General features: G+C 49.8%; 2 protein-coding genes and 1 long non-coding RNA gene across 10 annotated transcripts in view; 2 read left to right on the top strand and 1 right to left on the bottom strand.

Annotated features, from left to right (window-relative positions):
* ACCS (1-aminocyclopropane-1-carboxylate synthase homolog (inactive)) overlaps positions 1–10,614 on the top strand; it is a 21,134-nt gene extending 10,520 nt beyond the window's left edge. For 3 of the 4 annotated variants that reach the window (XM_070383526.1, XM_070383525.1, XM_005905136.3), the window contains exons 5-15: positions 784–853; positions 1,551–1,617; positions 3,533–3,630; positions 4,168–4,245; positions 4,975–5,075; positions 5,929–6,018; positions 7,710–7,755; positions 7,871–8,012; positions 9,756–9,898; positions 9,999–10,152; positions 10,295–10,614. In XM_070383526.1, coding sequence (XP_070239627.1) covers positions 784–853; positions 1,551–1,617; positions 3,533–3,630; positions 4,168–4,245; positions 4,975–5,075; positions 5,929–6,018; positions 7,710–7,755; positions 7,871–8,012; positions 9,756–9,898; positions 9,999–10,152; positions 10,295–10,392 — 1,087 coding nt within the window. In that variant the 3' untranslated portion in view covers positions 10,393–10,614. The remainder of the gene's footprint in view (positions 1–783; positions 854–1,550; positions 1,618–3,532; positions 3,631–4,167; positions 4,246–4,974; positions 5,076–5,928; positions 6,019–7,709; positions 7,756–7,870; positions 8,013–9,755; positions 9,899–9,998; positions 10,153–10,294) is intronic. The other variant, XM_070383527.1, reaches the window with a different exon arrangement.
* LOC138990983 (uncharacterized) overlaps positions 1–18,843 on the bottom strand; it is a 24,041-nt gene extending 5,198 nt beyond the window's left edge. The window contains exons 1-2 of the long non-coding RNA XR_011467000.1: positions 17,973–18,843; positions 1,140–1,334 (exon numbers count right to left, since the gene is read on the bottom strand). This is a non-coding gene — a long non-coding RNA (uncharacterized lncRNA). The remainder of the gene's footprint in view (positions 1–1,139; positions 1,335–17,972) is intronic.
* Positions 17,550–18,843, top strand: part of EXT2 (exostosin glycosyltransferase 2) — a 149,621-nt gene continuing 148,327 nt past the window's right edge. Inside the window, exon 1 of one of the 5 annotated variants that reach the window (XM_070383522.1) lies at positions 17,550–17,739. The gene's annotated coding sequence lies outside the window, so the exon portion shown is untranslated. The remainder of the gene's footprint in view (positions 17,740–18,843) is intronic. The other 4 variants (XM_070383523.1, XM_070383520.1, XM_070383521.1 and 1 more) reach the window with 4 other exon arrangements.

Raw genomic sequence — 18,843 nt, 5'->3', positions numbered from 1 at the left:
CTCAGTAGCTTTAGAGGAGCCAGAATCAGCTTGGGGACTCCTGTTGCTGTAAGATGGGAGATGATAAATGAAACTAATAAGCCTTTATATTTGTGGGGCACTTACTAGGGCCCAGATGCAGTCCTAAGGATTTAGTACTGGAGCAGGACTTGATTCCAAGGGTAATTCCAAGGCGCCCGCTCTTGTAATAATGAGGATGGTGGCCCTAGAGTCAGACCACTGGGCTTGAGCGTGGACTCTGCCGCTAATCGGCACATGACCTAATCCCTTCAAGCCTCGGTTTCTTTGTCTGTAAAATGGGAATAGTAGTAGTTGTGTTATAGATAAGAGTTTTATGAAGATTAAGGAAAATTCTCTAACACCTGCATAAGGTAAATGCTTGTAAATGTTAGCGATAACTATGATAATAGTTATTGTTATAATAATTATGTTGTTATACATTATATATTTTATTATGATAATGTGTTAGTATTATTATTATTACTATTAGCTAGATCTACATAGAGAGTGTTACTTGTGATATTCCTACAGTCTGCTGATTAGGTAGGTTGCGTGTCCTACAACTACTGGAATGAAAGTTTCCATGTATGTGGATAGTGTTGGGGCCAAGGAGGGAGGTGGGGGCCAAGGAGTGGAGACAAACACTGTATTCCCCTCATGGGAAGCAGAGAAGGGTGATGGCAGCTGCCTGAAGATGCGCCAGAGGAGCTTTGGGATGGAAGGGGTGGGGGAGGAGTTCAAGCCCCACTGACAATCACTGCTGTCTGTCTGTCTGATTTCCAGCCTCCGGGAGGAAGTGGCCAGGTTCCTGTCTTTCTACTGCAGAAGCCCCGCACCCCTTAAACCAGAGAATGTGAGTTACTCCCCTTCTCTGCTCTTTCCTCCTCTTCTGCTCCCTACCCAACTTCTGGCTGACCAGGGGTACGATGGGGTCACTTAGTTTTGATATGGAAATTAGGAAGACGCCCCTCCCTTCTTCCCCCTCACCCTAGATATTTAGAGTTTGGGTATAATTTCTGCAGGACTTCCCAGGTGGCTCAGTGGTCACGAACCTGCCTGCCAGGCAGGAGATGCTTCCAGATCCCTGGGTCAGGAGGATCCCCTGAGGAGGGCATGGCAACCCACTCCAGTGTTCTTACCTGGAGAACGCCATGGACAGAGAAGCTTGGTGGGCTGTAATCCATGGAGTCACAAAGAAGTCAGATGTGACTTAGCGACTAAACAGCGGCAACAGCGTAATTTCTGCCCTGCTCTGCTCTGTGGCCCCTCTTTGCCTCCACGCCTTCGGGCCGGGCTCTCTGAGTGACCAGCTCCCTCTTGCTTGCTCAGCGGATCTGGAACAGAGTCCCCACGAGTGAGCCACACAAATGGATTCGGCTGTTAGTCAGGAGGGGCCTGCGGGGACCCCCGTGGCTTTGCTGTGACAGTGCCCAGGTGGGCCCCCCGAGTTGCAGCCTGGCCCTGCCTCTGCGCCCCCCGGGATCCAGGCTGCAGGCCCGTGCTCCCTTCCGCACAGATTCATCTTGGTCCCGTGGACGTGTCGCCCTCAGGTGGTTGTTCTGAACGGCTGTGCCTCTCTCTTCTCTGCTCTGGCCACGGTGCTGTGTGAGGCGGGAGGTGAGTAGACCTTGGCCCTGGGCCTGCAGCTCCCCCACCCCAACCCTGCCCCCCGACCCCAGCTGCTGGGCCTGGAGGGCTGCATCAGATGCTTTTGCCCTAATAGACCGTTAGACCACCGCGGGGGGCTGAGCCCTGACAAGACAGCACAGGTTGGCAGTTCCAGGGGAAATCAAGGTGGTGCCAGGCTTCTGGGCTCTGCCTCTGTGACGACCTTGGCTTTTGCTCGTGCTCACTGATGGTACCCACAGCCTCACGTCACAGCGTGTCCTAAAGCAGGAAGAGAGGGAGGCTGGGCTTTGCCCATCTCTTTTTTGAGGGGAGGGAGGAAATGGGCCTGCTCTTTTCCAGGAGAGTCCCTTTCATCTTTCTGGCCAGAACGGACTCACAGACCCATTCCCAAAGCAGTCCCTGGCAAAGCGTAGGAGAACCCTGGTTGGTTTAAGCTAAACTTGCTTCATCCCAGGGGCTGGGGGAAGGTCCACTTTCCTTGGATTTCTTGCTGGTCATAGCTGAAAAATCTGTGTGCTCTCTTAGGAATGGATGTCTACTGGCTAGCCAGTGGCGCCTACTGCAAGAGCCATGGTCATTTCAAGGACACGTTGTCTGTAGTCGTGGTCAGGGTTGTTGGCTGCCAGGAACAGAGGCCCGCTCACACGAGCTTAACTTCTAAACTACTATTAGTAACTTTTATTGACCACATACTATGTTTTAGGCACTGGTCTAAGGCTAGGCAGTCTGTCATTTAATCCCCACTATAACTTCAATGAGATAGGTTCTGGGCTTATTCCCATTTAACAGATGAGGAGATTAAGTCCCAAGGGGTTGAGTTACTTCTCAGAATCACACACAGAGCTGTAATATTTTGAACCTAAAAGGAAGATTCATCGCAAGGATGTAACAGGCAGTTTCCTACCCATCCGAGAACGATCAAGAGTGGGAGAAGCACACACTCTCTGTCTGTCCCTGACGTGTGCGGTCCCCCTCCCTCCTCTTCTGGACCATCCTCAACTCTGTAGGGCCCCGGGTTGTTGACCCAGCTCTGACTCCATGACCTCTGCATTCAAGTGCTCATTCTCATCTCACAAGGGTCTTTGCTTTTTGGAGCAAAGTCTTGAGATTCAGAGAACGTGATGGGTGTCTGGCCAGCCGGTGCATTGGCTCCGGGGGTCATTTGTCTACCTTTGGTCCAATCCCTGTGGTCAGCAGAGGGGACATGTAGGACAAAGGCCACTCCTTCCAGACCTGGGAGTTGTGGGAGGGGGTTGTGCTGAAGGAAAGGCTGGGGAGCTCAGCCTGACCGATGTGACTGCTGCAGAACTGGGGCAGTGCCTTCACCTCTGCGTTAGAGCAGACCTTGGACATCATCTCATCAAGCCCCGTCCACAGCGAGAGTCTTCTGCGTGACACCCCTCCCACCTAGTGGTCTCAGCCTTTGGTTCAGTGTCCCCATTCCTCCAGAAGCAGCACGTCCTGTCTCTGGGCAGCTCTAGCCACTGTCAAGTTTTTCCGTTTGTCAAACCCAGATCATCGCCCTGCAGTTTCGACTCCTGGTTCCAAGTCTGTCCTCAGAGTGACCGAGCATGTCCTGTGCTTCTGAGGGACCTAAGCTTCAGTTTGCTCATCAGTAAAGTTAAGATAATAGCAGAGTGGCTGTGATGGTCAAACAAGATTAAAAAGTATTTAGCACAGATCCCCACACATAGTAAGTGCTCAATAAAGGTTAGCTACTAATTATTGGAAAAGGGACTGATCTCAGTGGATCCAAGCTTTAGGAAGAGTTTTGGGAGCTGAAAGAGAGGAAGCATACTCCCCGAGGACACTGAAGGCTTAGAGAGGCGTGGGGGGTCAGTGGATGGGGGCTCTGGGCATCCTGGCCAGAGGGTGACAGGCCCTGGCTCACTCCTGCCCCCAGAGGCTTTCCTGATCCCTGCCCCTTACTATGGAGCCATCACACAGCACGTGTATCTCTATGGCAACGTCCGACTGGTCTGTGTCTATCTGGACAGTGAGGTAAGAGTTTCTGGGACCCCCGGTGGGCCTGGACCTTCCTATAGGCCAGGATGTTCCTGCTTCTGAATTTGACAGTGGTCATGAGAGGAAGTCCATGCTGCAGGCTCTGGGATTATGGCCAGAAGGAGAATGGGGTCTCCCATTGGCCATGGCTGCCCTTGCCTGGGTGCCCTGGGGACATTTGATCTTTCAGCTCTGAGATCCCTAGGGTCTATGTAGAAGCCAAGGGCATCCCAGGGAGACCACACAGAAATGGTGGGGTGAGAACAGGGCAGAGCAGACCTCCACATGGAAGCTCAGGGACCCCAGTCAGAGGACCTCAGGGGGCTTTTCTCCAAACCTAAGAGCTGTGAGGCTGTCCCTGACCTGATGTGATGTGTGGGTAGCAGTTAGAAGGGAGTGACCCCTCACATCCTGTGTTTTCTGAGATTGTCCTAAGAGGAGGCTGGAGATGACAGTGGGGAGGTGAGACCCCAGCCTGCAGGTCCGGAGCGAGGTGACTGAATCTGGCTGGTGGTTTTTGTGGATCTTTTTCAGGTCACTGGGCTGGAAACACGCCCCTTCCAGCTCACAGTGGAGAAGCTGGAGATGGCCCTGCAAGGAGCTAATTCTGAGGTCTGGGGATCAAATTAAACCCAAGGCTGGAAGTGGGTGGCTCTGAGCAGGGCAGGGACCCCTTCCTGTGGACCGATCTCCTAAGGAGAAGGGTTGAAACTCTATATTGGAGATGGGGATAGGGTGGTAGCATGGAACCATTCTGAGGGTCAAGAAGGAGCCTGCCCATAGAGGTCTTCCCACTAGAGAAAATCCCTGAGACTCTCAGTGTACAAAGAATCAACCAGGGAGCTTGATTAAAAACACTGCCCCCCACTCAGCCTGGGTCAAGCATGGAACTTGTAAGTCTGTGGTTCAACGATCTCTCTGGTGATTTGAATAGGTAGCCCCCTCGCTCTGAGGGGATCCTGAAGAATGGCAGAGACCAGTGGTTCCTGTCCAGTCCACTTTTCAGAAATCTATCAATCTATCTTTTTTTTTTTAACCTTGGTCATAGAAGTCATACATGACCACTGTGGGAATTTTAAAAGCACAACCTCCCACCCATATTTCTACCAACAAAGGCAACTTCTACTGGTGTTTGGACATATTTCCCTCTGAGCTTTGGTCTCTGCATTTGTTTTCTTTTATATCTGATACGATGCTGCAGATATGATTCTTTGCCCTTCTTCATTTCATGTTGAGTGGTGAACAGATTTCCCCGGGATCCTGCCCAGTGCCCGGCCTGTCCGGTGGGACTCTGTGGCCTTGGGGAGGAGCTGAGGGTCTCCTGCCCTACTGATGTTTCAGGGTGTGAAGGTCAAAGGCCTCATCCTCATCAACCCCCAGAATCCTCTGGGTGACATCTATTCCCCAGGGGAGCTGCAGGAGTACCTGGAGTTTGCCAAGAGGTGAGGTGCCCCACACTCATCCCACGAAGCCTGTGACAGGTTAGGGTTCTGATGTGAGCTTTGGTGTGGTGCCTGCTGCCCTCTTGGCCCCACTGTAAGTTTCTACCTGCTTCTACCCTTCCTGGCAGGAGAGTCGGGGGTGGGGGCGGGGAGCAGTGCTCTGGTGGGATGCTAGCTCTTTCTTTTTTGAAACAACAACGGTCGTTTGTTGCCCGTTCTAGGGGCCAGGCCCCTGCTAGCCCCTCACGCTCTCGCTTGTGTAATCCTTGCAGCAGTGCTAAGAGGTGCAGATATTGTCTTTATCCCAGTGACTGAGCCTCAGAGTGAGGGGCGGAGCCAGCTGTGAATCTGGGTCTGTCTGTACTTAACTAGGTGTGAGTGTTAGTCATTCAGTTGTTTCTGACTCTCTGCAATCCCATGGACTATAAGCGCCCCCGGCTCCTCTGTCCATGGAATTCTCCAGGCAAGAATACTGAAGTGGGTTGCCATTTCCTTCTCCAGGCGATCTTCCCAACCCGGGGATCGAACATGGGTCTCCTGCATTGCAGGCAGGTTCTTTACCGTCTGAGACACTTAACTGCCTCACACCTAACTGTGTCCCTTCTGTAGAGGTGCCTGAGGGCTCTGCCTTCCCCCACAGTGCTTCAAAAGCCCCAGTGTCATCTCTGTTTGAAAAAAAAAAAAAAGAAGAAGATGGATATTCTTGGAAAAAGCAAGTTCGGTAGCCCTGGGCTAGACTGTGGTCCTTCTGGATTTCTGACTCACTGCCATCCCACCCTGGGGGGGCGCATTTAACCAGCAAACCAAGCTCTCTCCCCGCCGCCCCCCCCCCTCACCCGCACCTGCCCTCCAGGCATGAGCTGCACGTGATGGTGGACGAGGTCTACATGCTGTCCGTGTTTGAGGAGTCCGCTGGGTACCGCAGTGTCCTGAGCCTGGAAAGGTGAGCTGACTCTTTCGGCCCCGCCCCCGCAGGGCAATTCCTCTGCCTTCCCCCTAATCCTGCAGTCCTCAGATCCCCCAGCGAGAAGGGAGGTGGGGCCAGTCGCTGGTTTTTAAACTGTTCTGTGGGGTTTCTGAAAGCTCCAAGGAAGAGTCTTAGGATTCCATGAGGGAGGGTTGGGAGGGTGGGAAATGGGCCTCTCTGCTGTTGCCTTCATCTCCAGAGTCCCTCCATTTTCATTCATTCCTTCAGCAAATACTCCTGGGGCCCCCTGCGTGTGCCAAGCCCTGCCAGCTATCCGAGCTTTTTTGTGTTAGATGCAGTTTGAGTCAAGTTAGACTTATTCTTGAGTCAGGCATGTGTAGGCAGAGCACCTGTGGGAACACTTGGAGCAGATCACCTGTCAAGCCTGCACATCCGGCATTCAGGGATTCTGACGGCTCCATGTTTGTTTAGACTTTCAGCCCTGCTGAGTCCTTTTGTGTCTGGGAGAGGGACCCCTTCCAGGGCCCGAGAGCGGGCTCATGCCTAGCACTTGGAAGTGAATTGTCCGAGGAGACACGCACGCTGACAAAGCAAGAAACTTAATTGAGAAGGGGTGCCTGGGAGGAGAACAGCAGGGGATAGGGACCCAGGAGAACCGCTTTGCCACGTGGCTCGATATCTTGGGTTTTATGGTGATGGGGTTAGCTTTCTGGGTTCTCTCTGGCCAGTCATCTTGCTTGTGCCCGTTTTTGGTTCAATTCAAGGTCCTCCCTGGCAGCACGAGCATCTCTCAATCAAGATGATCTCCAGCGTGAGGGCTTCTGGGAGGCTGGAAGGACACATTATGGGCTGGTGTTTCCTCCCTCCTTTCAGCCGCTCCTGGATTCTTCTGGCAGGCAGTAGCTTGTCAGTTCCGTGTCCTTCATCAGGACCTCTCTCTTGCTGTGAGATAACTCACACCAGTGGCTATTATCCTGCCTGGCTAGGGTGGTTTCAGTCAATGGTCCCTTAACACTTTCCTTTGCTCTATTCAGCCAGTCCTCACAAGGCTCTGCCAAGCGGATGGCACATGGTTAGGAGACTGGGACTCGGAGAGACAGGAACTTGCTACCTACTGTGGGCCGGACACTGTGCTGTGCTGGAGATATGTCAGTGAACAAGAGAGACACAGGCCCTTCTTATGTGGATCTTATATTTCTACAAGCTTTAGCAACTAGATACACAGCTAATCATTTGATGATTACAAAGAAGGTGTCTGCGGAGACAGCAGAGGATCGGCTTGGGGTACCCAGTTGGCCTGGTCTACAGGGAGGTGGTCAGATGAGGTCTGTGAGGAAGTGATGCTTGAAGTATGCTCTGCATCAGAGGTTGGCAATATTTTTGGATCAGATGGCAAATATTTTAAGCTTTACGGGTCATATGGTTGTTCACTCAACTCTGGCATTATAGCGTAAAAACAGCCCTGGATGGTATGTACGTGAAAGAGTGTGGCTGTTCCCCATAAAGCTTCAATTCCAAGAACAGACAGCAGGATGGATTTGGCCTGTGGGTTGCAGTTGGCTGACTCCTGCTGTAAGGCATGTAGAGGAATTAGTGATTCAGGAGATGAAACCGGGTTTGTCCATCCATTTCGTCATTTGGCCAACCCATCCTGTGAGTGCCCGCGGGTCTGTGTTGCCTCTGTTCTCACGCTGTGCTCTCTGCAGGCTGCCTGACCCCCAGAGGACCCACGTGATGTGGGCGACCAGCAAGGTGGGTTCCTGGCTGGCCTTGGGGGTGTCAGGGAGGTGGGAGGGCAGAGAGGTGGGTATAGCTGGCTTCCTCCAGGAGGGCTGGCCACACCGCCCACGGTGCCTGTCTCCTGCAGGACTTCGGGATGTCTGGGCTCCGCTTCGGCACGCTGTACACGGAAAACCGGGCCGTGGCCACGGCGGTGGCCTCCCTGTGCCGCTATCACGGCCTCAGTGGCCTGGTCCAGTACCAGATGGCACAGCTGCTCCGGGACCGTGGTGACTGCCTGGGCCTGGCCCCTTGAGGTTGTGGGAGGGACTGGCCAGGGGTTGTGGATACTTCTCCCACGAGATGAATTTAGGGTGGTGTTTGAGAGTGCTGGCTCCGAGCCCAGACTGGGTTCATGCCCCACTCCGTCACTTCCTGACTACGTGGCCTATTCCTTCACCTCCCAGAGCCTCAGTTTCTTATCCGCAAAACAGGGATCATCATGGACTCTGTCTTGTAGGGATGGTGGAATTTGTCATTCAATTAGAATGGCACCTGGCATATAGCAGGCACTTAATCAATGTGGATTCATTATTCTTAGCTGTGAGCCCTGGGAAAAGAGCAGACACTATGATGGGAAAATTGTTATAATGGAAGTATCTCTCTCTATGCAGATCGGTTCTGTTCCTGGGTTCAGAGAGTGAGTTTAGATAGAAAGGTTACCTGTAATCGCCACCACTCACTGAGCCCTGCAAGATGCTCTCGATGCATCATCTCATTTGCCCCTCCCCAGAATCCTCGGAAGCAGGTGTACCTGTAATTTCCTCATTGGTTTATAGATGAGGAAAATGAGGACCAGGTACTACACACCTGTGGTAGTAGCTAAATTTAAAAAGATAGTGAGAGTATCAAGTATTGGTGAGGACGCAGAGCAGCTGGAACTCACATGCTGTTGCGGGAATGTAAGATGGAACGGTCACCTTGGAAAACAGCTGGGCAGTTCTTTATAAAGTTCGCACACGCTTACCAAATGGCCCAGCAACCCCACTCTGAGATATTTGCCCTTGCGTGTGTGCTAAGTCGCTTTGGTCGTGCCCAGCTCTTTGTAACCCCATGGACTGTAGCCCGCCAGGCTCCTCTGTTCATGGGGTTCTCCAGGCAAGAGTAGTGGAGTGGGTTGCCATGCCCTCTCCAGGGGATCTTCCCGGCCCAGGGAGATCTTTGCCCTCATGGTCACACAAAAACCTCTCCATGAATGTGAACAGCTGCTTTATTCATCATCACCCCGAACTGGAAACAACCCGAGCGTCCTTCTGCAGATGAATGGAGAAGCAAACTGTGGTTCACCCACACGGTGGGATACTGTGCTGCTCTAATGCCCATGATGACCCAGCACAAGGGCATTGTGCTGAGTGAAAGGAACCGGTCTCAAAAAATTACATTACTGTATGATTCCACTTACGTAATGTTCTGGAAAAGGCAAAAACTACAGTGATGGAGAATAGACCAGCAGTTGTAGGAAAGGGGGTGATGTGACTTCAGACAGCATGAGGGTGTTCTCTGGGGTCAGGGAACTGTTCAGTAGCCTGCCTGTGTGTGTGTGTGGAGGGGGTTTGGTTTACACAAATATACGTATATATTACAGTTCATTGAATTGGACACCGAAAACAAAGGTCAGTTAAAAAATGGGGAGGATCAGGGAGGTGAAGTTGTCCAAGGCCCTATAACTCGTCAGTGGCCACACTGAGATCTGGGCCTCGGCTGGGTGACTCGGAAGTGTCACTGTAATGGGTGCACCTCTGGTGAGAGTCTGGGTCCTGAGGGACTTTGTGTCTGGGGGCTCCTGAACGGCCGAGTACCTGGATTTAAGGTGCTTTTCACTGACTGTTCCTATCACCCCCAATCAGCCAGCGGAGTGGGGCTCACCCAGTCTGGGCAGCTCAGGGCCTTTTTCCCTTCAGTGCTCCGGCTCTCGGGACACAGTGGAGGGTTGATGGGAGGTTGATCTTCTGGCTTCTGTTTCACCCACGCAGACTGGATCAACCAAGTGTATCTGCCGGAAAACCACGCCCGGCTCAAGGCTGCCCACACCTATGTCTCTGAGGACCTCCGGGCCCTGGGTATCCCCTTTGTGAGCCGTGGGGCCGGCTTCTTCATCTGGGTCGACTTGAGGAAGGTGATGCAGGTGGAAATGCAGGTTGTGGGGTGGTGGGGGGCGGTGGTGAGAAAGCTCCCTCCAGCAGGCGAGCATCCCGAGTTCCTTTCACCCCTCCCAGTACCTGCCCAAGGCCACCTTTGAGGAGGAGGTGCTGCTCTGGCGTCGGTTTTTGGAGAACAAGGTGCTGCTGTCCTTTGGCAAAGCCTTTGAGTGCAAAGAGCCCGGCTGGTTCCGCTTGGTCTTCTCGGACAAGACCCACCGGCTTCGCCTGGGTTAGTGGTCTCGGCTCCTGACCGCGCCCTTCAGCCCACCCTCCTGCTTCTGGCCCCGCTGGGGCCCCAGCAGCCTGAGCTGGTTGGTCCGCACCCACCCAGCATCCATGCTGACCCTCACTTGCCCCTTCCCACCTCCCAGGGATGCAGAGGGTCCGACAGGTACTTGAGGGCCAACCCCAGCTGGCAGACGGCGCCCCTCCCCACCAGATCCAGGAGCCACGAGGCCCCCACAGGTGAGCTGGTCACTGCCTCTTGGCCACAGGGCCCCGCAGCCACTGTGAAGACTGATGCTGGACAAGCCGTTTGCCAGGCAGATACCCTTCTCGGCCTTGCCCTTGAAGAAGATTCCTTGCTCCTTGCTCTCCCGGGGGCAGCAAGATGCGCCTTAAGTTGTGGTCCACCCCCTCTCTCCTGCTATTAAAACAGAACAGTGAGAAACCAGAAGCCTCTGCTGTGAGTCATTTACGGAACGGCGGAGGAGTCGTGACTGCTCCTCACGCAGCCCTCGGCACCCCCAGGACCTGAAAACAAACAACCTGTGCCTCCTTCTGATGGCGCCTTCAGTCTTCCGTCTTTATTGCCAGGGAAACAAATCAAAGGAACAGCACGTGTCAGGGAGAGCACGCCCCCCAAGAGAGAAAAGAGTGATAATTTCCAAAGTACAAGGAGAAAGGAATTAAATTGTTATGTTCAGTTCTCCTCCCCGCACGTAGGATGTGGGCGGCCAGCACACCTGGGACCCGGGGCGTGGGACCAGCCTCCACGTGGGATGAAGTGCACCAGCCCCTGGTGGGAGCCGGGCAGGGCGTCTCTGTCTCCAGGGTGCGGTCTTCCTGGCAAGGAGCTCCCTTTACTCTTGATCCTGCGCCAGAGTGACCTTGCCGTGACTGCAGGGAGATCAGGGGCCCTGAACTGCTCAGGGGACAAGCTGTCCCAGGCTGGCCTTTCCCCTCTAACCATGAAAGGGCCACCCACCCCATCCCCAGGGATGCTTTTGTTCAGAGCCCAAAGGAGCTTTCTGAACTGGCCTTAAAGCTGTATGCTTCAGGCCCCTTCTCTGGTGCTGGCGCTCCTGTTTGGAAAAGCTGTGTCTTTCCTTGTTCCTCTGTAAAGAGCATGTTGGTGAAATCAGCGTTTACTTTCTATAAACCGTGCTCTGTGGGTTAGGATTTTTCCTCTTTCTGCCTTTCACTGATCGATTCCTCTGCCCTGTCTTTTTGTGAATGCCTTGTATGCCTGGGATACCACGTGGGGTGATTTACAGGCAGCATTCCTAACTCTAACCACACTGGTAAGCTGGCATTATCACCCCCCATTTTAGAGATGAGGAAAGTGAAGTCGCTCAGTTGTGTCTGACTCTTTGCAATCCCATGGACTATAGCCTGCAAGGCTCCTCTGTCCATGGGATTTTCCCAGGCAACTGGAGTGGGTTGCCATTTCCTTCTCCAGGGGATCTTCCTGACCCAGGGATCAAACCCAGGTCTCCTGCATTACAGGCACTCTTTACCATCTGAGCCACCAGGGAAGCTGGAGATGAGGAAACCGAGCCCTAAATAGATGAAATGATGTTCCCAAAGTCACATACGGACAAAAACAGCAGAACCAGGATTCCAAGTCAGGTTGTGTGTGTGCTAAGGTGCTTCAGTTGTGTCTGACTCTGTGATCCTTCCTATAGACTGTAGCCCATCTGGCTCCTCTGTCCATGGGATTCTCCAGGCAGGAATACTGAAGTGGGCTGCCATTTCATCCTCCAGGGGATCTTCCCAACCCAGGGATGGAACTTGAGTCTCTTACATCTCCTGCATTGGCAGGCAGGTTCTTTACCCCTGGAAACTGTGTTTTGAAAAGTCATGACAACCCCAGTTTGGATGAAGGCCAGGTCAAACAGAATTTCCAGTTCTGATGTGAACATTTCTAACAACATTTCTAAGCCTACATGACTCTCATCAGGATATTTAAGGTTTGACATCATGTTTTCTCAGACTCCACCACCCTAAGTCAAAATGTAGGGCCTTCGTTTTTGCTTAGAGAGTCTGAAAAAGAATTCAAAAGAAACTAAGACTGGTAATTGCCTATAGGGTAGGGGAATTGGGAGGATGGGAAAAAAAAACAGTGAGAAGTTTTTTTCTTTCACTTGGTTTGGTTTTCCTGGGTTTGTCTTTAATGCTTTTTGTTTTTAAAACCATATGAAAGTTGTACACAGTAAACAAAACAAAACAAAACTTAAAAATTCTACTTAGGGAAACCCCTAGGAGAGTTAAAAATACCATCTAGGTCTAGTACTGCTCTCAGATGTCTTTGGAGCTTCAGCTTAAACATTGCATTCTATTAATTTTTAAAAACTGTGGTAAAGTTTACCTACAGTGAACTGGACAGATATTCATTGTAAGACCCAATGGCCTTAAAAAATATGTACATCTGTGTAACCAATATCCCCATCATGATGTGAAACACTTCCATCACTGCATAAGGTTCCTTTAAGCTCTTACTGAAGTCTCTCAGTCCCCTGCTGCTGTTGTTCAGTCACTAAGTCATGTTCGATTCTTTGTGACCTCCTGGACTGCCAGTCCCCTACAGGCTAATGCTATTCTGATTTCTACCTCCATGCTTAAGGTTTCCAGGTCAAAGGAATTCTATAGTTGTTCACTTTTGTGTCTGGGTTGTATCACTCAGCTTGATGTTTTGAGGTCTATACGTTTGTATGTGTCAGTAGTACATTCTTTTCTTTTTTGTCTATATAGTAATATCCCCCCTTCTACTCCTGATATTGGTGACTTCTGTTCTACATTTATTTTTATCACAAACAGTCTTATAATGGTTTTTGAAAATCCGTTTTACTAGTTTATGAGTTTTTCATGAGGAATTATTACTTTTGTTCATTCTTTCCGTTGCATACTTGTTTCCTAACTTAATTTCTTTTTTTTAGATGTTTATATGGCAAGTATAATTTTTGTATGAAGGAAAAATCATTAATTTTTCTCCTTTCTTCTGCCATTACTTTTCCCCCTTCATCTGCCAAAGCTCTTGTTATTCCCTAATTTAAAGAAAAAGTACAAAATATGTGCATGTTATTGTACATAAATTTTATCTCATAAGAAATAAGAACTGCAAAATACTGATCTCTAGTTCATTATATACTTTAAATAAAATATTCAGATGTAACTGCTGATACCTGCAACTTATTTTGAAATGCAACAGAAAAATGATGGATCAGGAAATAGACATGTGACAAGCACTGCAAAATAGAAATGGCGTAATATAGGTGGTGGGTATAAGGGTATTTGCTGCAAAATTCTTTCCATTTTTTTCATTTTGCCTTTCACCCCTTCACCCATCTCTTCCTCCCCCCACCCCCACCTCTGGCAACCACCATTCTCTTTGCTGTGTCTAGAAGCCGAGTTTTTTGTGTGTTTGTTTTGTTTTTAAGATTCCGTGTAAAATAACAGGGCTTCCCAGGGGCACTAGTGGCAAAGAACCCACCTGCCAACGCAGGAGACACAGGAGACACAGGTTCGATTCCCTGGGTCAGGAAGACCCCCTGGAGAAGGAAAGGGCAACCCACTCCAGTGTTCTTGCCTGGAGAATCCTATGGACAGAGGAGCCTGGGGGGCTACAGTCCATAGGGTAGCAAAGAGTTGGACACAACTGAGTGACTCACACACTCCTCTAAGAAAGATCATATAGTATTTATATTTGTATTTCTTTCACTTAGCAAAATGCCCTTGAGGTTCATTCATGTTGTCATAAATGGCAGGATTTACTTCTTTTTCATGGCTGAATACTATTTCATTGCATGAATATACCCCAATTTCTTTATGCATTCTTTGTCCATAGACAGGTTGTTTCTGTATCTCGACTAGTGGGAATAATGCTTCAGTGAACATGGGGGTGAATGCCTCGTTTTTAATTTCCAATTTGTTATTGTTATAGTTTTATACAAGGACTATTTGTTTTGATTTACCCACGAGTTTGTCAATTTCATGACCTCTTTACTTCATCTCTTTACTTCTTTATTTCATCTCTTTTATCTTGGTGGCTCAGACGGTAAAGAATCTGCCTGCAATGTGAGAGACCCAGGTTTGATCCCTTGGGTTGGGAAGATCCCCTGGAGAAGGGCATGGTAACCCACTTCAGTATTCTTGTCTGGAGAATCCCATGGACAGAGGAGCCTGACGGGCTACAGTCCATGGGGTCGCAAAGAGTCAGACATGATTGAGTGACTAACACATTTGCTTTCACTTCACTTTACTTCATCTCAGTTCTTTCTTCTGGTTTTAATATTCTTTTTCCTGAAATACATCTTTTAAGATACTCTGTTAGGAAGGATTTGCTGATGGTAAATTCTTCCTATTAGTATTTGTCTGAAAATGTATTTCTTTCTTATTCTTTTTGTAAAAACGATTTATGTATTTATTTATTCTGGCTGTGCTGGGTCTTCCTTGCATGCATGGGCTTGCTGTAGGTGCAGGAAGTGGAGACTGCTCTCTTGTGGTGCTTGGGCTTCTCATTGCAGTGGCTTCTCTTGTTGGCTAGCACAGGCTCCAGGGTGCATAGTCTTCAATAGTTGCCCCTTCTGGGCTCTAGAGCACTGGCTCAGTAGCTGTGGTGCACGGACCTGTCGCTCCGTGGCATGTGGGAATCTTCCCAGATCAGGGATCAAACCCACATGTGCATTGGTGGGCAGATTCTTTACCACTGAGCCCTACATCTAAGAGAACATTTGCTTTGCTCCCCAAACCCAATTGGATGTCATCACTTTCTCTTTTGAACTCTGTGGCATTTTGTTTATATTTTCCTTTGTCACTCTCCCTGCTCTGCTTTGACGAATCTTACTTGCGTCTTTGTTTTCTTTTTATTGAGCTCCTCCCAGCATCTGGGCACCCTTTAATTCATTCGAAAAGTATTCATTTAGCACTTTCTATGTGCCAGGCACTGTGCTTGTTTAGGGTTATAAAAAGTGATTAAGATAGGCAGGTTCTTCAAAGGTGATGCCTAACACTGGTCTTTAACACAGAAAGTCTTCATTTAATGAAAATATGAATAAGTAATTTAAAACATATATATATACAGAAAAAGAGAAAAAGAAGAAAGTGAACATGCTTTCCACTTATCCATATCTCAAATGTGGTGTATGTGTGCTAAATGTCTTATCATTTTTAAGGGGGATGTGGGTTTGGGGAGCAGAGCAAATGTTCTCTTAGATGTAGGGATGCAGAATGTGGGTTTCCTGTCTCCAGAATAGTCTCGTCCCAGTCTCTCTGGATCTGTGACAAGCAGGCATTACCTCACAGGAATATTCTTGGAATCTCTGTTGCTGCTGGAAGCCCCAATGTATATCTAGCTTCAGAATTATCCCCATGAATATTTAAGCTCTAAATGATGGCTTCCACCAGATGGTGCTGAGGTACAGCTGGGACCAGATGGATATGGATTCTGCAGCCAGTGTCTGTAGACTGCACAGGCTCAGTGGGGTCATTTCATTAACTTCTCAGTAACATCACTCTGCATTTTGATTGAATTTTTAAGAGTCCACTGACTGTCTTACACAGGGGTTTTGCTGTGCATGAAGGCTAGATCATGTAAATAATACAGAAAGAAACAAAATTAAAGTGAAAGTTTTTCCTCCTCTCATTTCCACCTCCACAATTAATTCCTCTAAAACTGTTTATTGCTTCTTGGCTTCTTTACATAAAAAATGATATATATATATGTGTGTGTGTGTGTTTATGTATGTAAATCCTTTATATATATAAAACATATATATATGCCTGAATCTAAGCATCTACCTATCTATATATTTTGTTCTCTGTTTCTGAATATATATATATATATGTATATTTTATTATATAAAGAGAGTCATAGTTGTCTACTGTTTTATTTTTTTAATTTATTTTGTTTCGGCCATACTGGGTGGCATGTGGGATCTTAGTTCCCCAATCAGGGATCCAACCATGACCCCTAAAGTGGAAGTGGGGAGTCTTAACCACTGGACTGCCAAGGAAGTCCCTTGTCTACTGTTTTAAACCATGTTTTCATATTAACATGTTTGCGATTTTTCTATCCCAACATACATATGCATTCTCTCATTATTACATTCTCATAATTTATTTTGATTAATAACAAGCTTTCCATAGTGTATTTTGGTTGTGTTTGGGTTTTTGATATTATTAGACACAGTACTGTAATGAATATTTTTGAGAAAAGGTCTGTTGAGAGTATCCATAGGATAAACTCCATACAGAGGGATTGTTGGGGAAAGTTACTGGCATTTTATGTTTGATGAGTTCAGTTCAGTTCAGTTGCTCAGTCGTGTCCAACTCTTTGCGACCCCATGGGCTGCAGCATGCCAGGCTTCCCTGTGCTTCACCATCTCCCTGAACTTGCTAAAACCCATGTCTACTGAGTTGGTAATGCCATCCAACCATCTTGCCCTCTGTCATCCCCTTCTCCTCCTGCTTTTAATCTTTCCCAGCATCAGGGTCTTTTCTAATGAGTTGGCTCTGTGCATCAGGTGGCCATAGTATTGGAGCTTCAGCTTCAGCATCAGTCCTCCCAATGAATATTCAGGGTTGATTTCCTTTAGGATGGACTGGTTGGATTTCCTTGCAGTCCAAGGGACTCTCAAGAGTCTTCTCTAACACCACAATTGGAAAGCATCAATCCTTCGGTGCTCAGCTTTCTTTATGGTCCAACTCTCACACCCATACATGACTACTGGAAAAACCATAGCTTTAACTAGACAGACTTTTGTCAGCAAAGTGATGTCTTTGCTTTTTAATAAGCTGTTTGCTGCCGCTGCTGCTGCTGCTAAGTCGCTTCAGTCGTGTCCGACTCTGTGCGACCCCATGGACTGCAGCCTACCAGGCCTCTCCGTCCATGGGATTCTCCAGGCAAGAACACTGGAGTGGGTTGCCATTTCCTTCTCCAATGCATCAAAGTGAAAAGTGAAAGTGAAGTCGCTCAGTCGTGTCCGACCCTTCGAGACCCCATGGACTGCAGCCTACCAGGCTCCTCCGTCCATGGAATTTGCCAGGCAAGAGTACCGGAGTGGGTTGCCATTGTCTTCTCCAATAAGCTGTTTAGCCATAGCTTTTCCTTCAAGGAGCAAGTGCCTTTTAATTTTTTTGCGTTTGATGGATACTAGCAAATTACTCTTCAGGAATGTTGCACCTTCAATACTGATTATACTCAGACTGTTACATTTCTGTCAGTTCTACATTTTTACAAGTGAACCGTTGTTCAGTTTGCAGTTTCTTTCGTCGTGGAGGAGGCTGCCGGTCCTCTGAATTTCCCTGGGAGCCTGAGCCGCACCCACCTGCCTGGGAGAAGCCCTGAGTGGTGCCCTGACTCCTCCCGTCCAGCAGGAGGCGCGGCCCCGGCCGCTCCCGCATGCGCGGTGCGCTGGGTGTCAGACCGCCGAGCCCAGTGGCCTGCCCGGGGCTCCCCCCGCTCGTTCCCGCACTCCCGGCCCAGCGGTGGCGGCCTGGAGCTCCGCGCCATCCCACCCGGGCGGCTGTGGCCCGCGCCCCGCGGCATGAGCCGGTGACCAAGCGCGGGGCCCAGCCGGAGGCAGCCGTGGCCGAGGTAAGCGCGGCGAGGAAGGGCCGGGCGGGCCCCCGATGCGGACTCGGGCCTGCCGGGGCCGCGGGATCTCCGGGCAAGCGCGGGCCGCGCGGAGGTCCGAGGGCTGCGGGAAACGACCTCCACCCCTTCCCGGCCGGGGCCACTCCTGGTGCTCTCCCGCTTGGGGGGCGCTTTGACTCCCGCCCCGCCTTCTCCTTCGTCACCCGGCCCCTCCCCGCACTTTGGTTGCTCACCTGTCTCCCTCGCTCGCTTCCTGCACCTTTCCTTTCTCCCCGGATCCTGTGGCTTCCTTTCCCGAAGGGCCCACCCTCTGCCGTGAACTTTGCCCACTGCCAGCTCCTCCCCGCGAGCTCCAGGGTTCTACTTCCTCCCGCGGGGGTGTTTGAGTTCTGGGCCCTGCCGTGGGCAGTGGCGTTCCGTGCGGTACCCGATGCCTCGGGCAGGACTGGATGCTCAGGTGAGCCGTGGCCAGCGGTGTTTGGGGCTCTGGGCAGCTACTTGAAACTCAGAGGTTATTTGGCGTTTTACATACCGGCGGTGGGAACTAGATAAGATGTATACAATTTTGAGGTTAAAGTTGCTCGGTGTAACTTAACTGGGAAGCGCTCATCTAGCCGTGTCCTTGATGTATTTGTCTGAAGATGTCTTGAAACAGAAATATGTCCATTTAAGTCCCTTTTCTCTGTCAGTTGCATGCCCTGAGAACTTAAACTGGACTTAGTCTGTAAATTTCAGAGCTCAAAGGCTATTTAGAGTAATAAATATATGACTCACTTTCCATCACTCCTCACTTGCAATGACTTTAAGCCATCTGGTTGCAAATGCTGGTATAAAATGGATAGATTTGCATCTGTCTAGTTATGCTGGTTAATTGAGAAATGAAAAAGGTGTATCTAATTCAGGCTTTTAAGGGTCACTGGAGGAGGCAGCTTCACCTGGGTGTTAAGAGCTCGGGCTCCAGAGCCAGACTGCCAGCCTCCAAATCCTAGCATTGGCATTTTCTAGTTGTATGAAGATGTAGCCTTCCTTGTTACACTTTGCCTGTTTGTAAAATGAGGACAATATAGCTCGTCACTTGAGACTGTTAGAAAGTCTGTGCTATGC

Source organism: Bos mutus, chromosome 15, assembly GCF_027580195.1.
Source record: "Bos mutus isolate GX-2022 chromosome 15, NWIPB_WYAK_1.1, whole genome shotgun sequence".
In the NCBI taxonomy this organism is placed as follows: Eukaryota; Metazoa; Chordata; class Mammalia; order Artiodactyla; family Bovidae; genus Bos; species Bos mutus.
This window is presented reverse-complemented; position numbering and strand designations above follow the sequence as displayed.